At 37.8% G+C, this 26,929-nt stretch overlaps 1 protein-coding gene across 9 annotated transcripts in view; it reads right to left on the bottom strand.

Annotated features, from left to right (window-relative positions):
* Window positions 1-26,929, bottom strand: part of KAT6B (lysine acetyltransferase 6B) — a 113,044-nt gene that overhangs the window by 49,902 nt on the left and 36,213 nt on the right. For all 9 annotated transcript variants that reach the window (XM_030486637.1, XM_030486638.1, XM_030486636.1 and 6 more), the window contains one exon: window positions 4,401-4,509. In XM_030486637.1, the coding sequence (XP_030342497.1) occupies window positions 4,401-4,509 (109 nt within the window). The remainder of the gene's footprint in view (window positions 1-4,400; window positions 4,510-26,929) is intronic.

Here is a 26,929-nt window from a genome sequence, read left to right as displayed (position 1 = left end):
AGAAAAAAGGTCCCTAGAGCGGCTGATATTAATAATCAATATCACAGAAAGACTTATTTCATCGACCATGACTTAAAAACTGTATTAACACATTAAAGTGTAATCATAAACCAATTACCTCCATGTAAGTACATTTAATTCCAGTTATCTACCCTGCAAAAGTGATTTACTTCAAGGAGCGATTAAACTGTGGTTTAAATTGCTGATTTTAACTTTGCCTTAAGTAAATAACCTGAGAAGTATAAACATAAGAAACATCCATTCTCACAGCCTGGTAACTATGCACAGATTAGGTGTAACAAGGTTACTTCATTTCTCTGTTATCTACCAATGTAACATTTCTAGTTCAAGCAATTCCACAGCTTAACACATTTGTCAATATCCTTAAGTGTCAGATTTCAGTATTTGACAAAAATTCAAGGAAAAAAAAAACAAAACAAAAAACCAAAAAAACGCACACTGGCATTAAATATGAGGATTATGCCTGCAACTACAAGTCCTTGAACCACAAATAACCAGAGGCTGGAAGAGTGCAAATGGAAATCATCACTATGCATATACCATGTTCGTTTACTGTCTTCCCTAGGTATGCACTAGCAGAGACAGCACAGAAATTTTCAGACTTCAAAATACCCTGTAACAGCTGATAGCACTGACACTCTTCATGCTGGAAAATGATTGACATAGTGCAAATTGAACAGTAACAGGTAGAAGGTAATGCCTACCAGAAATTAAGTGGTAATCAACACAGATTTCACTTTTAAAAGGGCCCCTTTTCACTAGTTTTGTAGTTTAACAGATTTCTATTAAAATGACAGGTTTTTTTCTTTCAGTCAGTTAAATGAAGTCCATGTGATTTTCACTGATTGTACAGCTAGTTTGTTTGAGAGTTGAAGAGGCAAAGCATGTTTCTGGCTTCAAAATTTGCAGTATTTCAGCTCTAACTGATCTAAACTGAAAATCGAGATCATACCATCTTCTCCATATCCAGAAGCTGATTCATCTGCCCAGAGGTTTTCAACACTTGATCAATCTCTAGTTTGAAGTGTTTCAGATGGTAATTTCTCCTGGTTCAATCATTTGACTTTCTTTTAAACCTCAGCATCATCAATATTTTAATGTAGCACACATTTAACAGATTACTGTAAATTTAGACCTTTGAAAGCTGGCAATTTCCACTAGGAATACATTTAGGCTTACTTTCAGCTAAATCTATTAAAATTTAAACACTTTAAAATTCATTATTAACCATTCCAGTTAGAAAAGGTTAACATTTGTGATATGTTGATGTGGCAAAAACAGTTGAGATTAGGAAATTAAGACAGAACATCTCACTCCTTGTGACTTGAAAACATCTCCTTCAACCTGCCTACTTTTGTTTCCTCATTGCAAATTTGGGCCTTGTTTATTCCTCAAAGGATTTGACAAAACAACTAGTCTTTTAAAAGAATAAGCATTGTATCAGTGGCAACAGTTATGTCAATGCTAAATTAGATATGCTAGTATCTCCAGTCATTTTTAACTTTGATACACATGTTGGGAACTAATGTACAAGATTTTTCACTAAAAAACACTTTGTGTTTGATAACCTTTTAGATAGAAAGAATTATTACTTAGGCTGACTTTAGCTATAAGAAGAGAGAATCAGTGCACCTATCTCAGGCATTTAGTAGATCTTTTCCACCTAAAGGTTTCTTAGTTCATTTTTATCCAACTAGCCAACCTCTTCCCACTGACAGCAATAATTAAGACTATTGCCATATCCCCTTATTCCTAAAGCACACCCTTTGCAAAGCGATCTCTGCAGACTTTTCTAGGTATTTTCTGCCCTTTTTCTCTTTATGTGACTCTGATGCTTATGTTGTTCTGCTCCCCAGCCGCCCGTACCCATCTTTGACTGGTAATCCTCTTGCCTTCTCAGCCTAACATACAAATTGAGAGGACAGTACTCACAGGTATTCTACTAGCTATTCTCCTTCCCCCCGCCTCTAAAAAAATATTTATTATAGTTCCCCAATAACCTTTTTCCCCCCTCCTCTTTCTAAAATTTCAACTTCTTACTCCTTTAAAAAATGCCCTGTGCAAAGTGACAGAGGAGTGCATTTCATTTCCACTGCCCAAATACATTATCCTTCCAAATACCATACAATAAGAGTAATATCATTGCAATGTGCAGACAACCAGACACTCTCTGTTTTCAGAATGCAGCAGCATTACCTGAAAAGACACCAGCAACTGACACACAAACAAGGAAAGCAGACATGCCAGTAGTGGGCACTGCAATTTAATCTCTGATCAGCTGTACAATTTGCTTGCTGTGCACAACATGCAATTTCCTTTATGTTTGTTAGACAGCAAGACCAGCTTTGACATACACTACAATGTGCAAAATTACAAATCCAATTACAATAAATCTCCACTTGAAGCAAAGTTTTGGTATTTATAAATTGCACTGAGATTGGTTTTTATTTTAGTTAGGCATCAGTAGCTAAAGTTTAACCATACAGCAACCTGACTGGCAGTCTCAACATTTCATTCTTTGTATCTAATACGTCTGAGGAACTAATTAAAGATAATTTAGTCTTAATGAGGCAGAGAGAATGTATCAGTGTTAATTCAAATGGAAGCTGATCCATGAAAGTCAAGACTTCCAGTCTAAAGCATCTTAGACCTACCAGGGGATTATTACACAACAGAATAGTAGCTGATATTGAAGCTCACCTGATTAATGTAAACTCTGCATACCAGAATCTAACCAAGCACAAATCCTATTAAATTTCCAAATATTAACATACAGATTTGAATATACAGGAAAGCTGTAAACCATCAGAGAGTTTAAAATCTAAGGGGTTTGGTTTTGTGTACTGGGGTGGAAAAGCCACTTCCATACTTCACTGTTTAATAATTTGCTTAAATGTACTAAAAAAAAATACACTCGCTAAAATACAAAGGATCTATCTGGGGTGACAGATTCAGAAGCACATAATCAAAAGCATATGCTGATTAACTGAAAACACATTTTTGATCCACATTGTTTTGTTTTTACTCAAGCACTGATGTAGTTATCACAGTACCCAAGACAAACTATCTTCAGCTACACGGAAAGACACTAAAACAATACTTTCATTTCCAGCCTTCTGAAAAGCAGTGCTGGCTTATGCAGCTTCTCTACTCATTTCCCTCCTGAGCACTTTGCTCTTTCTGGCACAGAAGTTGGCATGACTCTGCCATGAACTGCACTGGGGACCTGATCAAACTTCTTGTCTTTCAACTACTTTTCTTTCTCAATCTAGTTTATAATATGCTACCAGGTGCCAACACAAAGAGGTAGCACCAAACAGTTGGATGTTCCAGCCTGTGACTTTAAACAGCACTGCTATTTTGTCTTTAAGATAGAATGGACTACATTGCAAAGCTTTAGTGAAAGTACTTTCCCAAATAAGCTGTAAGCTTATGGGAGCAAAAGTTTTTTTACTGGCACAGCTAAACAAAAGCAGTCCACTCAACTGACAAACTGTTCTGGCCAAGTAACTCTTCTTCCAGCATAAAGCTATTTTCCACAGGGGATTTTTTCAGAATAGTTAAACTGATCAGAGGATTTTCACATCCAGAACTCTATAGCTGCGCCAGGAAAAGCTTTATGGCATAGAGCTACTGAAGAGATTTGCCTAAGTTGCTTAGCCAAATCCCTCTGCGAATCAGGAATAACTTCAGCCAAGAAAGCATTTGGTATCATCCAAGCGCAAGCACTGCACAAAGCAACAGTGTGCTACAGTATTTGATTTTCAACATTAACCTAGTTGCTCTCTTTAAGGGAAGCACCTTCATTCCCAACAGTCACATGGAGTCTGCAAAAGCTGCTGCAACACACAGGAGAGCGCTACACAGGACCAGCAGAGACTCTCTATATTGTGCCTGACTAGTAACAGGTGCCTAACAGCTTCAGTATGACACTTGAAAAATTATTCAAATTCCCACTTGAGAAACAGAAGAACTTTAGGTTAAAAAAAAGAATTAAAAAAAAAATTCGGATACACAAGATACAGAACAGCAAAGACTGCTACATATGTCTTTATTATTAGGATTATTCCTCAGCTTCCAAAATGTGGCAAATCCATGCAAGCCAAATTCTTGATCATCTTTTGATGTCACAATGCAAAACTGAGTTTTCAGAACAAATACAGATCCCAAACAATAACACAATTCCCAAATTCTACAAGTGTGGTTCCCTTATTAGTTTACTCAGATCTATACTTTTGGCCTAAAGATGAATTCACACCTCTCACTTGTAGTTTTCCAGCTATATCCAAAGAGAGGATGACATTCAGAAGTTCAAAATACTTTTTATACCTGAAAAACAGACTTAAACATTTCTAGTATCGTAAATTCAGCCAACTTACCACTGCTGCCACAGTCTGCACAAGACAACAGCTCTTCTGGTTTTTTTTCACGATTTGATTCTTTCGTTCCCAAACAAAAGCTACATATCGGGATGGGATCAGCTCGTGGCTAGATTTAAAAATAAGACAGAGTTAGCTAGCAAAAAAACCATCACCAATAACAAAGCCCAAAACACAAAAAAACCCCCCCAAACAAAAGAACACTACCCCCCAAAAAAACCCAAACAAACAACACACACACCCCACCTCCCTAAAAAAATTCTTAAATGTAAGACTTTATTACTTTTCCATGCAATTCAACTCACACCTCCAGCTGAAACTACCATTTTAGGGTAAAAGCACTGGATTCAACATTTACCCATTCCTGTGATGAGTGCCATCAGCTGTGATATACAATTGGAATAAAAAAAACTCCACACGAATCTTTCCATGTCTGTCAGCAATACACAGAACTGAAAGACAAGAATACAAACCTACTTCCTGATCTTCCTAATCTGCTATGTGACAAACTATCAGAGATCAAATAATCCAAAGCAGCTTCTGCACTGATTTTAGCGTTTTAATGAAACTACTTACCTGCATTATCCAAAATATTCATGTATTAATGCCTACACAGAAGTATCTGTAAACAGATCTGTAACAAAGCTATACGCAACTCTTTCTTCAAGTGGGATACTGAAATAATAGAGTACATTTGCAGACTGGCTTCTAGCAGCTAGCATCACAACAATTCAAAAATTAAAATAGTTTCTTTTGCAAATTCATAGTTTCCAGATTTAGCTAAGCAATGCTGTTAGTCCTATATATCAAAGCAACTGTTGCTTTCACCTTCAATTTTTACATTTCCACTCTATGCCACAATACTTCGAAAGCTAACAATCTTCACTTGACCTACAGATCTGTATTCCATTACAGTTCTGGGAAGTGGAGAACGCTTAAGGGTATTCTTGAGAAGGCACCAGCTCCATGTAGATACGCTCTTATACTTCAACACAACATAATACAGAAATACCAAAACTAGGTTTGTATCACTGAGCTTTAGGATCATGTTAAATCAAGCAAGAGATCCCCAAAAAATACTGACACAAGCAAGATAAACCTGACCTACCCAGCAAGGAGGAGCACACATTGAATCACAGAATCCAACCAGGTTGGAAAAGACCTTTAAGATCATCAAGCCAAATCATTACCCCAGGACTACCAAGACCACCACTAAACCATGTCACTAAGGGCCTCATCTACACAGTTTGTGAACACTTCCAAGGACGGCGATTCCACCACCTTCCTGTGAAGGTCCTTTTCCATCAAGCAGCTTTTCAGCCAATCTTCCCCAAGCTTGAAGTGTTGCATGGGGTGGTTGTGGCCCAAGTTTGCTTTGCCTTGTTAAACCTCATACAATTGGCTGCAGCACATCTATCCAGCCTGCCCAGATCCTTCTGCAGAGCCTTCCTACCCTCCACCAGATCAACACTCCCACCCAACTTGGTGTCACATTTGCAAGTTTACTGAGGGTGCACTGAATACACAACATACCCTTACCCTAGCCTACCCACTGGTTCCATATAAACATACTCTGAGACACAGTGCTGCTTCTGAAAGCTTAGTCCTCAGAAGGTCTGTTCATTGTTCACCTCTACCTCTCCACAATCCAATTATCAGAATATTGACATACTTACATACCCCAAAGAATATACATAAAAGATGACCAGAGCCAAAGACTTTTCATAAGTATTGAGATGTCTGTTCTCTTCCATGAACTACAAAAGGGAACTGCAATATTACCTTCTTAGATCTCATAAGAACAAACATCACCTGCAGTCCTTAGTCTTACTAAGATCTCCATCATGGATTATATAGATAGCTGAAATATTAAATTGCTGCCTGGATAAAAATAACTGAAGTTACAAAACTGGCAGACTTCCAATTTAGTCATGATAAAAAAAAAAATTAAATAATTGATATTCCTTGTCAGTTTTGGCAGGACAGCATTAAATGAGATCAGTAATTCTACAGGTGGAAATGATATACCAATTACCTGCAGAATTTTTCACTTGCAAGTTAAAACCAACACATATACAAGAAAATGAGTTAGCTACTAGTCCTGCAAGTAAGATATAATTCAACAGATCTGTCACATCACTATAAACAGACCTGTATTTGGAGCAAAATGGTATTAACAAAAAAAAAAAATAAACTACACCAATAATCAGCAGCAGAAAAATGGTCCAGAACTATCCAAACACAACTGTTCACTTGCAGCATCTTGTGGACATTTCTTAACTGCTACTTAAAGCTTAATACAGATAATCTTAAAAGAAAGATTATTCTTTTAGTGGAATGCAGTAAAAATCTCCTCTTGGCAACCATGCTATTCTCCTTCCCTTTGATATAACAGTGCTTTAGCCATTTCAGAAAGGCTTGCTCTGATAAATAATTTAGAAGACATCACATATCATTCAAATCCAGGTCCACAATCTCATTTATCTTTCCAAGATTTTTTTTCTTGCTCTAGAAAAAGACGTAGCCATGAGCCAGCACTCATTTACTTTCCTATTTCACACATACACACCTTTTTTTTTTTGCGTTTTTAACTGAAGGTAAAATAAAGGACAAAGGTTGTTGGCAGTTCAGGGCTACAGAGACCGATGTTCCCATACCAAATCTAATAATGGAGAGCTTGCAAATCCTATCACTTCACACACAGGTTTCTAAGAAACTTACAGGCTCCAGCATATATTTTGAAGCCATTTACATTAATAACTGTATTACCAGGTCTGATCTTTGATCTACTGAAACACATTCTTGTCAGCACGGTAAACAAAACATTTTTTTCGCATTGCTTTAGCTTGCACAGTCAAAGCAAAACTATGTTCATATATTGGACAAAGCCTTGGGCAACGTGGTCTGGTGTAAAGCATCCCTGCCTATGGAGGGGGGTTGGAACCAGATGATCTTAAGGTCCTTTCCAACCCTTCTATGATTCTATGATATTGATAGTATTATTTCTGGCTCACAACTGTCTCAATTAGGATAAACTTTGTGGACTTTGGGTTGGGGTTTTTGGGTTGGTTTAGTTTTTTTGACTTGGTCTGAACATAAACCAAGCAGAATTGCATCTCCTACCTTTATCTCTTTTCCTAATCACTAGTCTCTCTTCTAAAAATATAGTAATTAAGTAACATTATCGTCTGAAAAACAATGATTAGTCACCAGGAAGGTTAATTCCATTTAATCTCTTAGAGGAACTAGTATGACCAGTTATTCAACACTGCAATATTTTACACGAGATGAACCAGTAGTATTTTTCTTCTTATTCAACCTCAGTTTAAAAGGAAAATAACTTTTATTTAATACTTTAGAACCACATTAGTAATTGTGTTACAAAAACTTTATGGAGTCTGCTCTGCCAGTGAGGATAGGTCTGAGTAACACTTATCCAGTAACATACTATTATTTCTTCAACAGAGCTAATAAGCTGAGAAAAATTTTTCATTCCTTTAATTTGGTCAACAAGGTAAATTACAAATTTGATAAGTGTTTAGTTTTGTAGGTCACTAGAAATTGTACACCCAAACTGAAAAGGCTGCCTTGTTCAAATAACTCTATTTCCAACTGCACTAAGAGCAAATTTGTGAGAATTCTTACCTTATGCCAACGTGCTATTGCGTTCAGAAACTGAAGCTTCACAAAAAGCAGTCATTCAATAGGATTTTTTTTTCTTTTTTATTTTAGAAAACATATATACTACAGAGCAAAGACCGTCAATTCAGCACCTGTAAACAGGTTGGTTTTTTGTTTTACTCTCCTATTAGAAATTGAACAATACTTATTTAGGCATCAGACATCCAACTGTCAGTCGAATTCTTTAAAGCATCATACATCCAACCATCATACATCCATCTGCCCTCTGAATAGCATTAAAAACAAGTATTGTATCATGATATTTTACTGTCAACAGTAATTTTGGCTCAGAAACCCTTGTGATGGACACACTGTGATCACCTGTTAAAGTTTACATTCTTAGTTTCCTACAATAAGTAGGAAAAAAAGGATTATATTGTAAAATATGGTATATACATTTCTCAAGTATATAGAAGTTTTAAACAGATTGTATTACTTTACACTGACAAATTCATTATTAGAGTTTGGAAGAGATACCTATTTAATCCTTTTACTCCTATAGTACAAATGTTAAACCAGGCATTATTTTTAACACTCATAATAGGAATGTCTCAAATGCATCCCCCTCTCCCTTTGCAGTGACAAACTATTCCTATAAACAACCACTGACTGCAGCTGATCAGAACACTGTCATAAAAACTGTATGAACCAGAAAAGCTATGCAGGTACATTTTCAAGAGACTGGCTTACTAAAAAAAGAGTATCACAGTCTATTTAGCAGGCCCCAGTCAGTGTCTCTGCTTTAGACATTATATAAACCCTTGCTCTGAACTCATAAATGTACCACCATCCTAAAAAGGTCATTAAAACGATGAAGTAAGTAGTAAGGTCTGCAGCTCAGTTACTGCCAACAAAAGTCTGGTATACCATATATACTGTGGAGTGATGGTTTTTTATGCTGCACAAATACTTCACAAACAAACCAGAACTATCAGAACAAGTACCATATTCAAGTACCAGCCATGAAGTATCTAGAGAGAAAGATTGAAGACTATCAGATGGGTCAAGTTTCAAAGTGACTGCCTTTCGTCATGACGACAATACAAACCCATTAATGAATTCACCTCAGTATACCTAAATGTCCTCAAGCTGAGTAGTGGGAGATTGAAGATTTCGGAACTCTTACTCCACCATGTAAAGCAGGAATGCATTAACAGCAGCAAGTCAGGTGGAGAAGGGCAGCATCACAACTCATCCTCCTGTATGCACCCGATACAGGGTAGAAGGAAGAGCAACCACCCACATAACAAAGGAAAAGAGAAAATGCATGAGTGACATAATTCACCATAAAGAATCTAAAATATCATCTAACTTTAACATCTGTCAGAGCAGAAAGACGAGGGAATTCAAGAGCAGAGATTAGTGTTTCCAGATTTGGGTTACTGCAGTAATTAGAAGAAAAACATGGGCAACCTAAGGAATACTGGGAGGTTTTCAGGCCTAAGAAGGATGCTAGCCCCATATCCACAAACCAGAAAGGACTCAATTATGCACGGAAGATGTCACTGGAGCACTGGATGGTACAGCAATACTCCCTGAAAAAGTCTGGGCTCCTCCCCCCCCCCCCAATCTTCATTTCAGAATAAGCACACCCTCAAAATGTCATTTCATGGCATTCATAGTTTTACACAATAATTGTTTGTGTATCCTAACAGTTAAGACAGTTTTCAATAAAAATTATACAGACGTGTGTACACTAAATTTTGATTATAATCATTTCAGTCACTTCAGAAAACAAGAAAAAACATGCTTTGTAAATTTGGGCTACAGATACAGAATAAAGAAAAATACTGGTTTTGGTGCACGCAGGAAGCATTTTGTACTTGATGTCAAAAAAAACAAAAACAAAAACAAAAAACCCCACAACAAAAAACACCCCCCCAAACAAACCCCCAAAAAACCCCAACAACCAACAAAACCAAAAAACCCACACCCCAAAACCTATCATTTTCAACTATTTAGCATAGTTTACAAGTTCTGACACATTAAGGACCCTCTATTCTTACTGCTTTCTCACAGTCCTCACATATACTGGCAAGCCCTGAGATTGGTCCACAAAAAATCATTCTGATTTAGAAATACCACCACGGTATCAGCATTTAAACTAGTGCAGTTTCCATATTTAAGCAAAGACTTAAGTCATTTACGCATCCAACAAATGATTTTTTTATTTTTTTAATGAATCGCAGTTACCTATTCTGAGAAACCAACAGGTTTTGCTACTGCATAAAATATGTCCCTGGTAAAAACTGACCTGGACTTCTGTTCCTGTATTTCTCTCAAAACTCTGGCCCAAAATAACCTCTCCTCCCTCCCCCGTAGTTCCTGTGCTTGTGGAATTTCTATGCTCATCTGACTACATTTATAAATTCCCCTGAAATTGCTAAAGCATTTAGCATGTTCTAACATCCCACCCCCAAAAACGTCACTGAAAAGTCTTATTTTTGAATATGCGAAGTTACCCATGACTATAAAGCCCACTGAAAGCGAGGTTACTATTTGCATTGCTATAGCACTCTGAGGCTTTAAACAGATCATCTGAAAATGGTTAGGCACTAGCTGTGTACACACAATTACAGTTTTAAGTGCTAGTCTCATTACATATTACACACACACTAAGAGAAATGAAAAGTTTCTCACACATTCTGAAGAAATTTAAGTTTGAGCAGTAAACCCCAAACCTCAACTGTTCACACTGGCAACTGCCTCTCACTGCCTTTTCAGAAACACCTCAACATCATCTGACAACCTGCTGGAAGACACATCTTTATGCATGATACACAAATACTAGATTTCTATTATCCTAGAATAGAAACAGCATGCAATTAACTTCAGGGTTAACAGGAAAGAGAAGCAAATTTTACTGAAAATAGAAACTGCCATGACCTTTCACTACAGATCCATGGTTCTGGTCCCAGTCTCTACCCTACCTCAATTACTTAAGTATTTACAGGCTTAGGAAGCACAGAAGCAGCAAGCTTGCTTTCTCAAAATACCTATATTCTCACAAAGCACCTTGATGTGCTTATGAGGACTTTCAGCTGCAATCCCCTTACTGCACCCATTCTGTGAGTAAAGAAGTCTTGATTCAGGAACTAATTCAAAGGTAAGCTGAACTTCGATTTTTTTAAAACAACTTCCTAATGGCAACTGCCCAGTAGATCCCATTAGCTCTACAGCACCACACAGCTATCACATGGTAGAAAGTACACTAACTCCAATGATGGTAAACACGTGCTGACAGGCTATGACTGCAGAAGTGTAAAAACACTAGACCCCCTACAAACCTTAATGTAGCACCTATACATTCAGAGAGCACAAAGCAGAAGACAGCACTAGGGCAGTTCCAAGAAGAGAGGACAGTTTCCTAAAAATAGTTTCCATTTTTAAGTTACTGAAAGAAACATTCCTGCTCCGTCTTCCAAACTGGGAAACAATACAACCTAGAACAGGGGAGCTAGCAACAATTACTGCTTGGAAAACAGAATGCATCTTTAGGCCTCAAAAGTCTCTTTTCCTTTCAATATTCAAAAGATAGAGTCAAAATTCTCTTTCAAATTAGACTTCTGTTGTTTCATGTAATGGTACAAAATATTAGAAACAAAATCAAAACTAATTTCAATTTCTTGAAGTTGCTTCAACTGTATTCTAGAAACCAATTAAGATTAGTGCTCTGCAGAGTGAATACTGCTCAACATGCAGTGAAAAAGGAACCCTGACCAAAAATGCCACAAAACCTCCACAGAAACACACACATGTACCTTTCTAGAGTTTTATTCATTTGCCCCAATCCTCTTAATTAGCTTCACATAAGCCAAGCGCCACTCATGTTTTGTCTGCCATTTATATCCACTGAAAATTGTGAAAAACCATGACCCAGAGCACAAGATACATCTCCTGGAGATGGATAAATGTCCCAGTCCTCTGGAGGCTCAGCTTTCATTTTTAACAGGATCAATCTAAAGCCTCTACACTTACAGAGGGGAGGCTTTCAAACCATAATCCAAGTTTAATAGACACACAAGATTATGGTAGACAGCCTAAAGCCAACATTTCGGATATATGTAGGCCCCACTATCATTTCAAAAGTTACTGAACTCAGATACTTTACTTACTGTATCTTTCTGTGATCTTCTGTCAATTCCTGTGGCAGTACTTATAACAGAAAGAAGGCTCTTCTCTCCTGAATGTGAGAGATTTTTTTATTTCATGTGTGGGTTTCCCACTTTGGTTCTGCACCGGGGACTAAACAATTATAAAATGTATTCATCTTTCCACTGTAGTAGTAAAAGTGTTTTTAAAACAATAAAAGAAGACCTGTAACCAAGGCTATTAACATAACTGGGCTATGAAGAAGGCTATCTACAGTCCCCTTTTCTGCATTTTCTACTGTGAGGTGAGAGCCCAACTACAGATCCTGCCACTAAAGTGTACCTATGCTTACCAGCCAGGTTATAAATAGCTCAAGCTGTAAATACATCCTATATATACTACCATTTTTTAGTTGCATCTTCCTGTAATTCTATATCCATGACCTACATTGCGCAACTCTAACTGTGGGCAAGCAGTCTTCAGACTTCTCAAAATCGTCTCTTCTGTGGTTTTGAAATGCGAAGACCAAGGAGGGGGTAAGTGAAGTCAGTTTCGTACTTTTCAGCTATGTTATTGATGTCTGTAGCAGTATATTCTCTTCAGGAATACACATTTATAAGTTGTCTCTATCAAACAGATGAGACTGAAAAGACCATGCACCATCAGAACTGCATGCAGACAATGCTCCCCAATTCCACATTCAGCTACTACTGGGTTTGTTCCCTTCTTTCACCTTCTGCAAAGTACCTGTGCAAAATTAATTCAAAATGTATTTTTTAGTTAGCTTTTATATAAAGATAACCCAGATCCATTTTCTTTACACACAAGATGTAAAAAAACATGATGTCTTCACACTTATGCAAAGAATTTTCTTTTTTTTTTTGGTAATTAAACTCTTCAATCTGGCACACAGAACCACCTCAAGTGTACCAACAACAGGCTTGCTTTTCTCTCTTCAAAGTAGTCCAGTGACTCCCACAGATCAAAGTGAAATCACTGCTGCAGATCCAACCAAGCGATTCTACCTCCTCACATCGCAATCACTAGTGAAAGTATGAGGTCATCTACCAAATGACACCTTTACTTTTTATGTAGCTCAAATTCTTCTTTTTCCAAAGTAAAAAGTTTTCACTCTTCATACCTCCCTCAAAACTCAACCCTTTAGATCCATCTAGATGTCCTAACATGATCATACATTTCTGTTATTTGCCATGCACTCGACCTTGCACATAAACAATGCACTAAAGCCTTAAAACAATTGCTTATCATTATCATCCTCATCATGATCTCATCTTCTGTACCATCAACCACAATGCCATCCACTGTGTTTGACAACATGTAAATAAAAACCACACTGATCCACACTATTACTATGTAACCCTTTCAAGAAACTCACCTTTAAGTACAATTCTGGGTATTCGTTCAGAGGTGAACTCAATTACCTATCTAGCTTTCTATAATCCTGCTCATCACTTGCTTCTTATTTTCGTATTTTTTTCAAAGATCTCAACTTCTTCATATGCCTAGGAGATTTCCCAACTTTTTGGCATAGAATCCATTGGTTTTTGTTGCACATACAGTTGTTTGAATGGGACTGCATTTCCTAACTCCAAATTCTACCTGTTACTGCAACGCAACTAGGATGAAGCAGGTGACACACGTAATCACAAGTAGGTAAGCAGAAGTGCAGTTCACATCTCACAGGCATGTCAACTGTTAGATTCTTTGGGGAAAAGTACTGATTTTAAGCAGATTAAATAAACTCCAGTATGGAAAAGCACACACTTCATTGCCACAATATTATGTTTACTTAAATGTTTGTATATATGCATATTTTTATTCATAACTTATTACCAAAGTCATCCTACACAAATGTGCGTAATAAGTTTGCAGTGTGGCACAGGATAATTATTAGCTGTCTCGATGCTAATTGCTCAGGGAAAATGTTTAACTGCATATTAAATTGGTCATATGCATATTTTATTTAGTTTACTTGTTGGGGCAAGTTTACTGTCAGCACTCTCTAGATCCGAGTAGTGCTATACTAAATACAGAAGTAGGGCTTCATGAGACTGGGCTAGTGTTTGAAATGCAATTTTAAATAAAACAAGCACAGCCCTGTTCTACTTCAACATGAAGCAGCCCAATTTCCACATGAAGTCAAGAAATATGCTGCCTACTTGCCTCACATACCTGAAGGGAAAAATATTAGAACCACAGCAAACTTAAGGCTGCAAATTCCACAACCTGATGTGGGATTAAATAGAACTGTTTCTTTAGAGTTCTTCCACTGATGTGATTACGAAATGGACACTTTGAACAGAGAGAGCTATATTTTGGGGGGGGGGGGGGGGGGGGGGGGGGGGGGGAGGGGGGATTTTAAGGATTTAGTTTTAACAGTTGCATATAACTTCACACCCTTTCTGCCTGAACAATTATTATAAGAGCAGATGTAATACAAATAATGTCACTGTAAATAACACAGCCACTTTTCCTACTGAGGCCCAAGTAGTAGAGAACTAACATAGCTAAGCACCTGTATTCCTATGGGCAACACGTAACTGCAGTTAGGCCACTGGCCTTTCTGTCGCTGAGTCACTGGTTTTCATTTGGTAAACACAAAAAAACCTCAACACTGGCACTAAGATACTACTGTACAAGGTGAGCTCCAGAGCAATGAAACTAAGAAAGTACTTTAAAATAAATAAATAGATTTTTATTAAAGTCATTCCTGGTCTCCTTCTGAAGAGGAAGAAACTGAACAAATGGCCGACGAAATTCTAACAGCTTAATTTTTTTTTGTTCCTGTTCTCTAACAAGAACTGAACTTTGTTCTCAAGAGAAGAAAAGCAGTTTATTCAACACCGAAGACATTGAAATCACTTGCAGGCATTTACCTTTACAAGCCATCACCTACAACACAATGCCATTGAAAATCTGCCAGGTCTGTTAAGTATACGCAGTGTATTTTATACAAGACCTAAGAGAACAGCAGTTTTTCACTTGATCAAGTGCTGAAATCCATGACAGAGGAATAATAAAGGTGAACAGGCAAAGTAGCCCCATACCCAAAGGAGTTACCCAAGAGGCTGGCATTTCAAACAAATGAAACAGATTGCTCTATTAGTCCCTGCTCCTTTATATGTACAGGTAATGTTCAATATTGACATTCTGTGAAGAAATTACAACCTCCCCATCAAAATGCAATTTTTAATTAAAAACCCAGGTCACTGTAGCTTGTATGAGAAATACAGTAAAATTATCTCCACTAGAATGTAAGAAAGCACTGTTAACTAGCCATGCTATGTAAGCCAGAGCTCAAACAGCTCAGAACCAAACCGGTAAATATTTCACAGAGGATCAGCTTTTCTTACAGAGGCTTCCAAGTAGGCCTATTAAATAAAGTTAAACGAAAATCTCTTGAAGGAAACAGGATTGAGATTTGCCTTCACCTATTACAGCTGGAGGACTCGGGATTTGTATTGAATGGTTCTGGAACCAAGTCTAGTCAGGCTCCCAAACCCCAGGCTTAATCTGTCTTCTACATTATTTCAAAGTCTGTAGTATCGAACTAAATGCATGAAGTCCAAGAGGCCATTCTCTGTTCTACCAGTACTATTAAATTGCATAACTACTCAGGGAAAGTGCACTACTCCGAGCATCAGAACTCACACAACAGAAAAAAAAGGATAGGAGAAGGGTCATAGCAAAGTTTATTCATACAGTAGCTTGCTTACTCTAATTTTGTGAGGGATTTTTAAACAGTGCTTCAAGGTGGTTATCCTCTGATCAAGGAAGGCAACTGCATTGTTGATAGCCTACAGAAGGTGGTAAGCAAATTCTACTCCGACAAAAAGGCATAACCAGAGGAAAAAGTGTATTAAAAATCATCACTCAGCAAATCCATCTAAGAATACTACTAGACCATGCTCAAGTTTGAAACTGAAGTCTTCTAGCATGAACCTCTCTCCAACACTGACAGGACTATTTAATGTAACAGGAAGCTACTCCTGTTCACTTCCATTCAGTAACAGAACTAAGTAATGAAATAACCTGTACCTACATCATCATCCACAGTTAAGAGCCACTGCCCATTAGAACACAAATCTTACCTGTAATAAACTACTTCCACTGCGAATTTTCTTGTGCAGTGCAACCACAAAAACACTTCCTTTGATCTAATTCCAAATGAATGCAGAGGACGTCTAGGACAAGACACACTGATAAACTCAGGTTAAGATGTACTGCAGGAATCTACTTAAGAATATTCTCTGTGCAGAGACTCTTCCCTTGCCTCTTCCTTCACATACAGGAGAAAATGTGAAATCCCAATGAAAACAGAGACACAGCATGGCAAGAGCTACCCTATATAACTCACTGAACAGTCTTTAGGACTGGATTAACCTGCAAGGCAAAGGAACAAGTAAACAAGTAGTTCAATTTTTCACTTCATGTACTCACCGTTCAGCTGTTTTAGCACTAGCAGATAAACACAACAAAACTCTGACCTTGATCTCTTGAAGGAAGCCTGCAATTCTGATCCCTACAGACTCTAGATATTTTAGGCTCCCTTGTAGGCTAGTGTGAGAAAATCATCTCCTGTAACCAATCAGAATTAGGAAGCAGACAGCAGATCTCAAGACAATAACAAAAAGATTGGTTATACTGCTATTTCTTAACAGTCTAAATCCAAGAACTATTTACAGTTCTTGTTATTGGTGGCTTAACTCTCCAGTATTTATTTAAAGCTCTTACAACTAAGCATCTATGCTTATAGCATAAGAAAGAATGCCATCAATGCAGTGAAAACAAAAAAAACCAAACCTGTGTTTCACTGCAAAGCTAAGTAAATGAGTAATTACGTTTAGGACAAGCACAGTATCTCCCTCAGTCTTGGAAAAAGCATTTGTGAAGTATAAATGAAGTGATGCAAATCAGGATTTTTAACGAGGGCAGAAAAGGTTTTGAAAACTAACCCAATGCACAGAAGAAATAACCTAAAAGCCTTCATTACTGACAAGAAGTCTTGCTAACCAAGTCAACATCTGAAAGAATAAACATCTACACCTTGGAATTTTTGGAACATAATTTAACTGTACTGGATAGATTTCTCGAAAACAAACAAAACAAACAAAAAAACCCCAAACAAAAAAAGGCAAACAACAAACACACAAAACCAAACAACAACAAAACAACCCCAGAGAGAACTCAGTCCTCTCCAGACTTAAAATTCTGGATGAGATCTTGACTCCACTGCCACCTAAGAGCTGTGCCACTGGCATCAATGCAGTTCGGATATAACGTATCATTCCCCCATTTTTTAAACTTCTGGCAAAATTTTCTTTGAATATGCCATTTAAAGGAGGCTCAGCTTTAAGCAAACAACTATAAATTTTAGTGTTCGGGAAATAAGGCATACTTGCAGCCCAAGTTAGTTTCCTTTAAATTTATTTGAACCCAAAACACAAGGTTCGCATTAACTGACCAATAAAAAGACAAACATTTCATATTCCAAATGGAATCAAGTAATGTATATAATAGTTAATACAAAGCACCCTGAAGTTACTTGATCTGGCCAGAGTGCTTCTACCATAGCCAAATAAATAAAAAGTATGACCTAGATATTCCACACACACCAAAATCATTTCAGGATAGGCTAATTAATCATGAACATAACTTTTCAGACATTACATAATTTTACACAGACTTGCTTGTAGCTCCTGCCAAAGAAAACAACAATTTGTATGAGAAATAAATCTACACTTAAAGAGAGATGACAGTGACAAAACACGACGAGAGGAAGAAGGCGGGGGGGGGGGGGGGAAGGGGAAAGTATTAATATAGCACAAACCCCCCTGTATAAATTTATTACTCAAAACATAGCAAAGCTTAGAAACCAAAAGTACATGAATTAAGTGAACCCACCAACCAAAAATGCCTTTTCACTCTAATCTTTCTTATTTTTTTAAATGACAGACTATTTCTTGAAATGATACTTGACAGAACTTCAGAAACACAAACTCAAATCATCCAAATTATTCTACGGCACTTATTAGGAGGAGATTCTTGATCTCAACTAACAGTGTGTTTACTTCTCATTTGGGGTAGATCTAGTAGTATTCAGATCTATTACAGACCACTTGTATATTTCAGCAAAAGAACCTCAGATTCCAACCTGCCAATAGATTAATGTGATTAAGTCAGATTATATATGTTAAAAACATACACAAAGAAAACCAGATAAAAAGAAATCAATTTTTCCTGGCAACATTTTTAATCCCCCTTGTAGGCCCCTCTGATAACGCATTCAAACCCCAAATGGCCAAAATTCTAACTGATAAAATAATGACCACAAAGCTAGACAGAAGAGTTGATTGGGGGGGGACGACGGGGGGACGGGACAGGGTGTCAAACTGATATTCTAGAAGCATTAACTTCAACTCCTCTAAGGGTTTACAGCAGATACCTTATTACATGTGTCACTACACAGACAGGCAAATGTGAGACTTTTCTCTACAATTCACAAAACCCCCACAAAGTAAAATCTATCAAACAGCTAAATGTATTAATACATACATTTATACAGTGACCAGTTTGCTTTTTTCCATTGGAAAGGGTAGAAGGGGGTGGTGGAAGAGGGCACTTTTCCAGTTATTTAGGACATCTGTAAAGGTGTTACATTTCATATTCAGTATCTTTGATTACACAAACAGAACAGCACTATTCCTTGGTGCTGGTTGGGAGGCTTCAAGGCTGCACACAACAACTGCCAGGTTCTGATGGACTGTACCAGGAATTCCACAATTTACCAAAGGAGTTTAGAGCAGGCGGAAAGGACAAGTACTTCTGCATCACAACAAATATTATTTTCTTTACAGACAGAACACTTACAACGTTACCGGCCACTCAGTACAGGTTTCGGTTAGACTGAGTTTGTTTAGCAAGAGCACAAAATGCATAATAATGAATAAAATAATGAATAGTGAGGAGGATTTTCCTCAAAAGAAGAGTCATGAGTAGTTTATGACATGGGCTTACACAGTCTATTCCTATTAAATGCTTTTTAAGTTTCAATATACCTGAGAAAACAAATTTGCACTTGTAAGGTATCTGTAAGATAATAGTTATCACTCCTGCTGTCTGGCAAAGGTAATGAGGTTGTGGTAACAGAGGTTTCTTAGCAATTTCTGTGCTACACATTAAATTCTTAGGGACAGCAACTCCTTTCCTTCTGCTGGGAAATTAATGGATTGTAGTTCTGCTGCTACTAACTACTAAACACAACTCCCCTCTTCTCTCTTCCCTCCTCCACCTGCCCATCAGTGAATTGATACAAATACAGCTAAAATGCACTCAGAAAGACCACCACTACTGCAGTGTCTCTAGGTTCCGCTTTTGCAGTGGGGTAACAGTCCCACCTCTCCTGGTGACAATAGAGTAAGAAAACTTATTCCCAAGCACACAAAACTCACCTCACCCTGTAAAAGTCAGGTATTTCTACTGTTAGAAAAAAGGTTCTCAAAAGGTCTTTCTTCAAATCCTCTATCAGCAACAGCGCACACAACCTGCAGATTTACACACCTTTTAATTCTATCGTTGCAATGTAGTGATTCTGCATTCATATAAGCACAACTGTAAGTTTGACAATTATTCACCGAAATAAAAGTTTATTGTTCAAAGTGTGCTAAGAACTAATAACTTTGTTACATATTATATGCCATGCCCCTTGCCACAACAAGAATACAGCAAAGAACATCTCCATAGCAGAAGCCACCAGTACACACAACAGCAGCTAGAAGCCAAATGTGCTGTTAATACCATGATTCTGTGTTTCCTAACATCTCTGTCCCAGAAGCTCAGGGGAAACAAGTTACACTGTAACATCCCCAAAAATCAACATCGATGATGACATCTTTCATGCATTCATAAGATTGAATGTTGTCTTATGGATAAGGAAAAGGCAAAATAGATACAACTACGTATGGTTTCATAAATACTGAATTTTAAACACAAAAACATTTTGTGTCTGGAAAATTTAAACTAAAAGTGCACAAATTTCTGCTTTAAGATCTGCATCTCTTCAAAATTAAAAAACAGATTAAAAACCACACACCCCCCACATAAAAAAACCACCATCTACTTCTTCATAACAAGTACAGATAATTCCCACAGGACAGAAGGGAGTAGAAAATTTAGGGCATCTGGCAAATATTTGTTACTTTTTTTGCATTTTGTCATCTTCTCCATTACAACTGCAGGAAAAAAGATACTGCAAGAGTCATCTTCTACATTCTGAGACTTCTATTTCCTTGGAGAAAATGCTGTTCTGCCCATAATCATAGCTAATCATGCAGTATTACTCCCACACTGCTTTCCAGGAAGAAAATCAAGACCTTAAGATGTCTGCCCTCCTCATGAGAAATTTGCAGAATCTGCTGACACAGCATCCTCTAGAGCATTTGCACTGCTTGGACGGGAAAGGTGAAGTGGAAGTCGAACGGAATACTGAAGCCATCAGCTTAGGCAAAAGGTATTCCCCATACAAATCTTTACAGCCTCCTGAAACCATTACCTACTATGTTCACTGTCTTTTCCCCAGGACGCCTCTGTTGAATCACCTCTGTGAGGAAGTACAAAGAACTTCTATGGCGTGTCCAGAGAAGGAGACCAATTTACACTAAAGAAATAAACTGATTGCAAGTCAGACAATAGGGAAACATAGCAATGGATATCATGGTCCCATTTATTTGAAAGCATCTGAATTAAGGTAGAAACAGCTGCTAGAATACTAATTCAATTAAGAGATTCAGCTTCTGGTTTGGACCTGTGATTTGACTCCCTTTACACTGTCTTTGGATAGCTGACTATAGTATCATTGCTTAAGAATGAAGACTAGAAAAGAGTGCTGCTTATAGAACTTAAGGACTGTTTTTTCCCCTTCCAGCAATACTGAAATACCAGCAAAGAGAATCCAGCCCCTAAGAGCTCTAACCCTACCCCTTAAACTGAGGCTGAATATGTAGCTGGAGCGTAGTTCTGCACACACAGAGTGTCAACGTGTCATGGTCAGCAGAGACAGGTATGCCCTAGATGATGGGGGGCGGGGAGCGGAGAAGAGAAATAAGCCTACAGAACAGTTCTAGTCAAGAGGTGTCCGCTCTGAGAAAGTAACATAATAAATTAATGCTAATTAAGAGCATTAATTAGAAGAGAACAAACTACAAAGAACTTCTCAGCTTCAAGATTACAAGTTTAGAGAGACAGAGGGAACCTGCCCAATCCAAACCCTTGAGTACACAGGAGACAGAAGTGAGGAGACTATGCAGTAACTGTTGGAGTGAAGAGTTTTTGAGACACCTACAATATAAAGCAGATTAGAAGTGATTGTTAGACTTCATTCCATGCTGTAATTTACAGTTAGAGAACACACATTCATCTGTACTCGATCTACTCAGAGCCCAAAGCAAACATAATTTCTCTGAAGAAACTTCACCACTTCCCTAGTTTAGTATTTTATTAAAGCAATTCTGTTCTTAAGACAACATAACCACAAAGTAATATGCTATTCACAGTTTTAGATTATCCCACCTTGGTTTACAGCAAATTATATTAACACCTTTCTTGAACTGACCCTTCCACTCATTCAGGTATGTCAGGAAGAATTAAGGGAGATCATAGAATCATAGAATCATAGAATCGTAAGGGTTGGAAAGGACCTTAAGATCATCTAGTTCCAACCCCCCTGCCACGTGCAGGGACACCTTGCCCTAAACCATGTGGCTCAAGGCTCTGTCCAACCTGGCCTTGAACACCGCCAGGGATGGAGCATCCACAACCTCCCTGGGCAACCCATTCCAGTGCTTCACCACCCTCACTGTAAAGAACTTCTTCCTTATATCTAATCTAAACTTCCTCTGTTTAAGTTTGAACCCATTACCCCTTGTCCTACCACTACAGTCCCTAAGGAAGAGTCCCTCCCCAGCATCCTTGCCCTATTTCAGTTTGAAAATTGATCATCGACAACCAAACCCTTCCACTTATTTGTAAGAACAGCTGCCTACTAGGTAAGCATAAAAATTGTATGGGCTGTGTAGTCCGTAAAGAAAAATACATTAAAATATTCCATCCTGCTTTTTTTGGAGGGGGGGAGGGACACCAGAAATCCCAAGTTTCAGTTTTGACCATGTCAAGGGGAAAGGGAATTTCCCAGTCTTCCCAAAAGAGATTCCTGGGCTCAAAAGTCATCCAGCATTTGTCACCTACAGTGACACATCATTTCAGCATAAATCGTTTATGTGGACAGAAGTACTCAAGTGTGGCTTATGCGACTTCAGCAAGTAATTAACGCTAGGAAGAGCATTTCTGTGTAGCAAAAAAACATGTACAGTAGTCTTCAGTCCATCAGACATGTTTTTGAAAATACACTTGCCATTGAAACCGTTTAAAAACAGCACGCAGCTCTAGCATACTTCCCCATTCCACAAAAGGACCTGCTCCAAAATTCAGATTATAAAAAGGGTTTTTTCTATACATTTACATTATGAAGTATGCATAATAAATGTTGAGATTAAGCGCATTAGTACTTCCTTCTAAATATTCTACCGAACTCTTCTCTTAAGAAGGAAAACTATAAAAAGTTCAAAGAAAGTCTTGTGTGTATTGCCTCCCTTTTTCCCAATAAATTCCTCATTTGTAGCTCTGCAGAAGGAACAGCGTGCCAAAGCTGCAAACTCTTACCACTACAATCTAATCACAAGTTACAATACTTAATGATGCTAGAAATAAATAAGCTGAACAAATTCTGTGAATGTGCAGGCTTAACTTAGTCCAAATTGATCTAATGTAACATTACTCTAAATCCCACAACTACATACAACAAAACGTTTTGGAACAAGAAAATACACAACATGGACAACAGAACTGATTTATACCCAAATTAGCACTGAGGCAGGGAAGGAGAGGGCAAAGGTGTACACAGGTATGTACACTTAAATTCTGCATGTAAAACAGATGATGCAACTGATGCAACCAGGTTCTGTTGCAATATCATCACAATTTTGATATCAAGGACAACTACAGCCAAACACTTAAACTGATTTGCCACTTCTAGCTTCTCAGTTAAGTACATAATCATCTGATCCCAAGAATCGTACAAAGCATGACTGTAGGGTAAGCATAACACAAGATCAACGAATGATCATACTTTAGTAGTAAATTGGGGGGGGTGGCCACCAAAAAAAGCAATAGTGATAGTATGAGCCATGTTCAATGCTTCGGCTTATAAAGAACATCCCCATTTGGAAAAGGTCATACCCATAGTTACTACAACACCTTCTGGAAGAGGTAAACATATCTGAAGTAGTAAAATGGGTGTAACTACTAATTAGCTATCATTGCCTTTTGTTTCTTTATTACTTATTATACTTAAAAAACATTGGTCAGGAAGTAATGCAAGACCATATTAAAAATATACTCCTACTATTAAAATTTTATGATTAGTGGGAGGGGATTGTAAACAGACAAGTAACAGACAGATAATCTTGGCAGGACACAAAGCAGCAGATGATGTCAAATGTGAAAATACAGGACTGAGTTAATACATACCCTGGTTCTGGATACAATCACTGCAGTAAAACCTAAGACTTTTCATATTTATAATCAAGTGTCTAAAAATTGAATGCAAGAGTAACTGCGAAGCTACTTTTTATGAAAAAATGCTCCAAGAACCCCAGTAAATGTACAGTATATTAGACTATATTGCTTTCAACCAGCTCTTCTCTAGACCTACTTCTCTCCCCGATTTCATTTCACTGTCAAAACCAAGTTCATCTTCTGAAAATGAAAAGTTTCAATTAAAGCATTGAGATTATAATCCTATTAAGGAAATGCAATAGATAGTTGAGCAGTTTCTTTGTTCTGGTCATCCCTACTGGTAGCTACTTTCGGTAAGGTAAAAGGAGCAATGATGTGCTGATACAGAACACAATTATCTTATGCAACTAAACCAGGTGAGTTCTCACATCCAACTGCTAAATTCTGGCAAGCAATCCAGTTGATGTAGCAAGTCCCTGGCACGGTCCAGGGATTTAAACGTAATCAGCTTTCTCCAGCTGCCAACAGAATCAGGTATGACCAAGATCTGTTTCAGTAGCCTTTTGTACTACAACATTGCAAGCTGCAGTTTGCAGTCTCTCCTCCTTCTTCCATCCCCTTTCTATCCAGAAGAGAAGCCTGGTAGGTTTTGGTTTCCACTCAGTTTTACCATACTAACATCTGGAGTGACTCCAGGTTTTCCATAGTTTTGCTGGATTTATCAGAGGAATAGTAACTGGTTTATGACAATACATGCAGGAACACATACAAAAGTCATCTGCTTTCCAAATAAGCCACTGAAATAAAACGCAGACCAGAATCAAATCGCTTTTAACTGCTTAGATCAAAACTTCTTCCCCAACTTTTAGCTTGAGCATTGTGATAGCTTCTCTCAGTTGCATTGTAATACCTATCAGATATCCTGCACTAAGAACCACTTGAATTTTTGAAGAAACCAAATACAAGTTGGGACAAAGGGTTCTTCACTAGCTGTGCAAATATATCTCTAACATAACCTGCCCAAATTAAGTTACAATGCTGAAAAACCCAAGATTGCAACATTCCTGTAGGACAGAGTTTGGATTTGTTATGTCTTGAAGCAAGCCCTACCCCCAAATCAACAACAAAAAATATCCCACCACTAGCTGACCATTTTGTTTGAGGAATATATTGTGAGGCGGGGTTTTTTGTTTGATTGACGTGAAAATACTGGCAGAGTAACACCCCCCATCCCCCAACACCAGTCAAGATAGCAGCATTACTTCCAGTGCCCCAGACTAGACATGCACACAGAGAACAACTATTTGGCGAATTAGAGAGACAAGACATATGTCCTTTTACCACTATTTACATCTGTTCTACAGAAAGATCTGTTTCATATTTATTAGTTGTATTTAATTTTGTGCAGATCTGTATCATAAACCATCTATTTTTAAAGCATCATTAGCCTATTATTAGTTACACAAAAAAACAGTATTGGATTCCTCCCATGCCACCTCCCCCCAGCAATACCTCACTTGATACTCGTTCATCTCCAGGATTATCATATAACTACCAGTTTAAAGCTGGATCAATGTTTTTTCACTTCACTGAACAACCCAATCAATAGCAACAAGGACATTCTGCTGTCAAAAGCAAACTGCTGCTCATGCTGCTAGTCCCCCCTGGGCTTGCTGTTACAGAACCGCGTTAGATAGATCCTACCATGCAGCACTCAATGTGACACTGATCACTCTGTAAGGACAGTGCAGGGTATTGATACCAAGTATACAGCTAAATCAACACAGCTAATTGCCTGCACCTTCTGAAAATAAAGCTGTAGTCAGGACAAACAACTTGTCAAATTATCTGCACCTCCTACTAAGGAAACTCACCTACTCTGATTCCTGGTTTAATTACATATGCATGTATCTATTTCTTCTGGAAGGAAAAGCAAACGGAGAAGCTTAAAAGAAAATAATGTAAGCGCATTTCTCTGATCAGAACTATGCAAGTAAGTTTTCGGATTTTTCATCCCAACCACTGAAAATCATACTGCTCTCTTCAGAATTCTCAAACTTCTGAAGAGCTCTGCAAATCAGACATATCACTGGATACTTTTTGAGACAAGAATCATGTTTTGTACTTATATTACACAAGTTCTAAGAGGATGGAAGAGTTGTATATACAAGAGATTCCAGAGATAATCTCTTATGAACCCATGCCAAAGAGTCTAACCAAAGCAAAATCCACTCACTGGGCTGTCAATTTTGTATTCAGTCTGTCTGTAGCCGGGGGGGGGAGGGGGGGGGGAGACGACAAAAAATCCCACCAAAAACCCATACACCACTACACACCCTCCAAAACAACAACAAAAAACCACCACAAGAGTTTACTTTTGACTCCTAGATCATCTTGTTAAATAAGATTAAGTGATTCCTAGCTTTGTTGATCTTCCATTAAGGTACGCAAATGGGAAAATGTGTTTCTTGAAACCAATTTTGTGTAATGGGAACAGGAGGGGAGAGAAGATGACAGAAAGGCCAGAAATATCACACCAAAGAAACCCACGTATTTTTCCTTACTTTGGCTATCATAGCAGGCTAATTCCACAGCCTATGCTAAGGGACTGAATATGCATATCCTTTGTTTAAACAAGATGATGAAATCTGCATCTGTTGCTATAAAAGAGAAAAGAAACCAACACTCACAGATTTTCCCATTTTATTTTAGGCTATGAAATCCCTTAAGCCCTTGAGATTTAAAAGTATAGTTTCATAACAACAGAGTTAGCTTAACCTAGAGTCTTGGACCTTTATGAGCAGTCAATTTCCCAGAACAACACATCTAGTGAAATCTGGCTTCTGACTAGATTACCTATCTTGTATTTCCTTCACCAGCTGCTCATCTTCATGTTCTTAAACTATATCCCTCATGCTCACACTCACATCCTCAATATTCCTCTTCCTCCTCTCCATTTACTCCAAGTCTCCATCTTACCAAGAAGAAATATATGCCGCATCTAATCTGGTATCATATATGATCTGTTTAGCTGATTACCACCTCTACCATTATCTGAAATACCATCAACAAAGGTTAGATAGAGCTCTCCCTCTTTTTCCTTCAACAATAATGCTTCCAAAAGGAGTTAACCGTTTGAAACTGGCCATTAGGTTACTTTACTG

Source organism: Strigops habroptila, chromosome 5 (genome assembly GCF_004027225.2).
Source record: "Strigops habroptila isolate Jane chromosome 5, bStrHab1.2.pri, whole genome shotgun sequence".
Taxonomy (NCBI): Eukaryota; Metazoa; Chordata; class Aves; order Psittaciformes; family Psittacidae; genus Strigops; species Strigops habroptila.
Note: the sequence above shows the minus strand (reverse complement) of the source record. Positions and strands in the feature narration are given on the sequence as shown.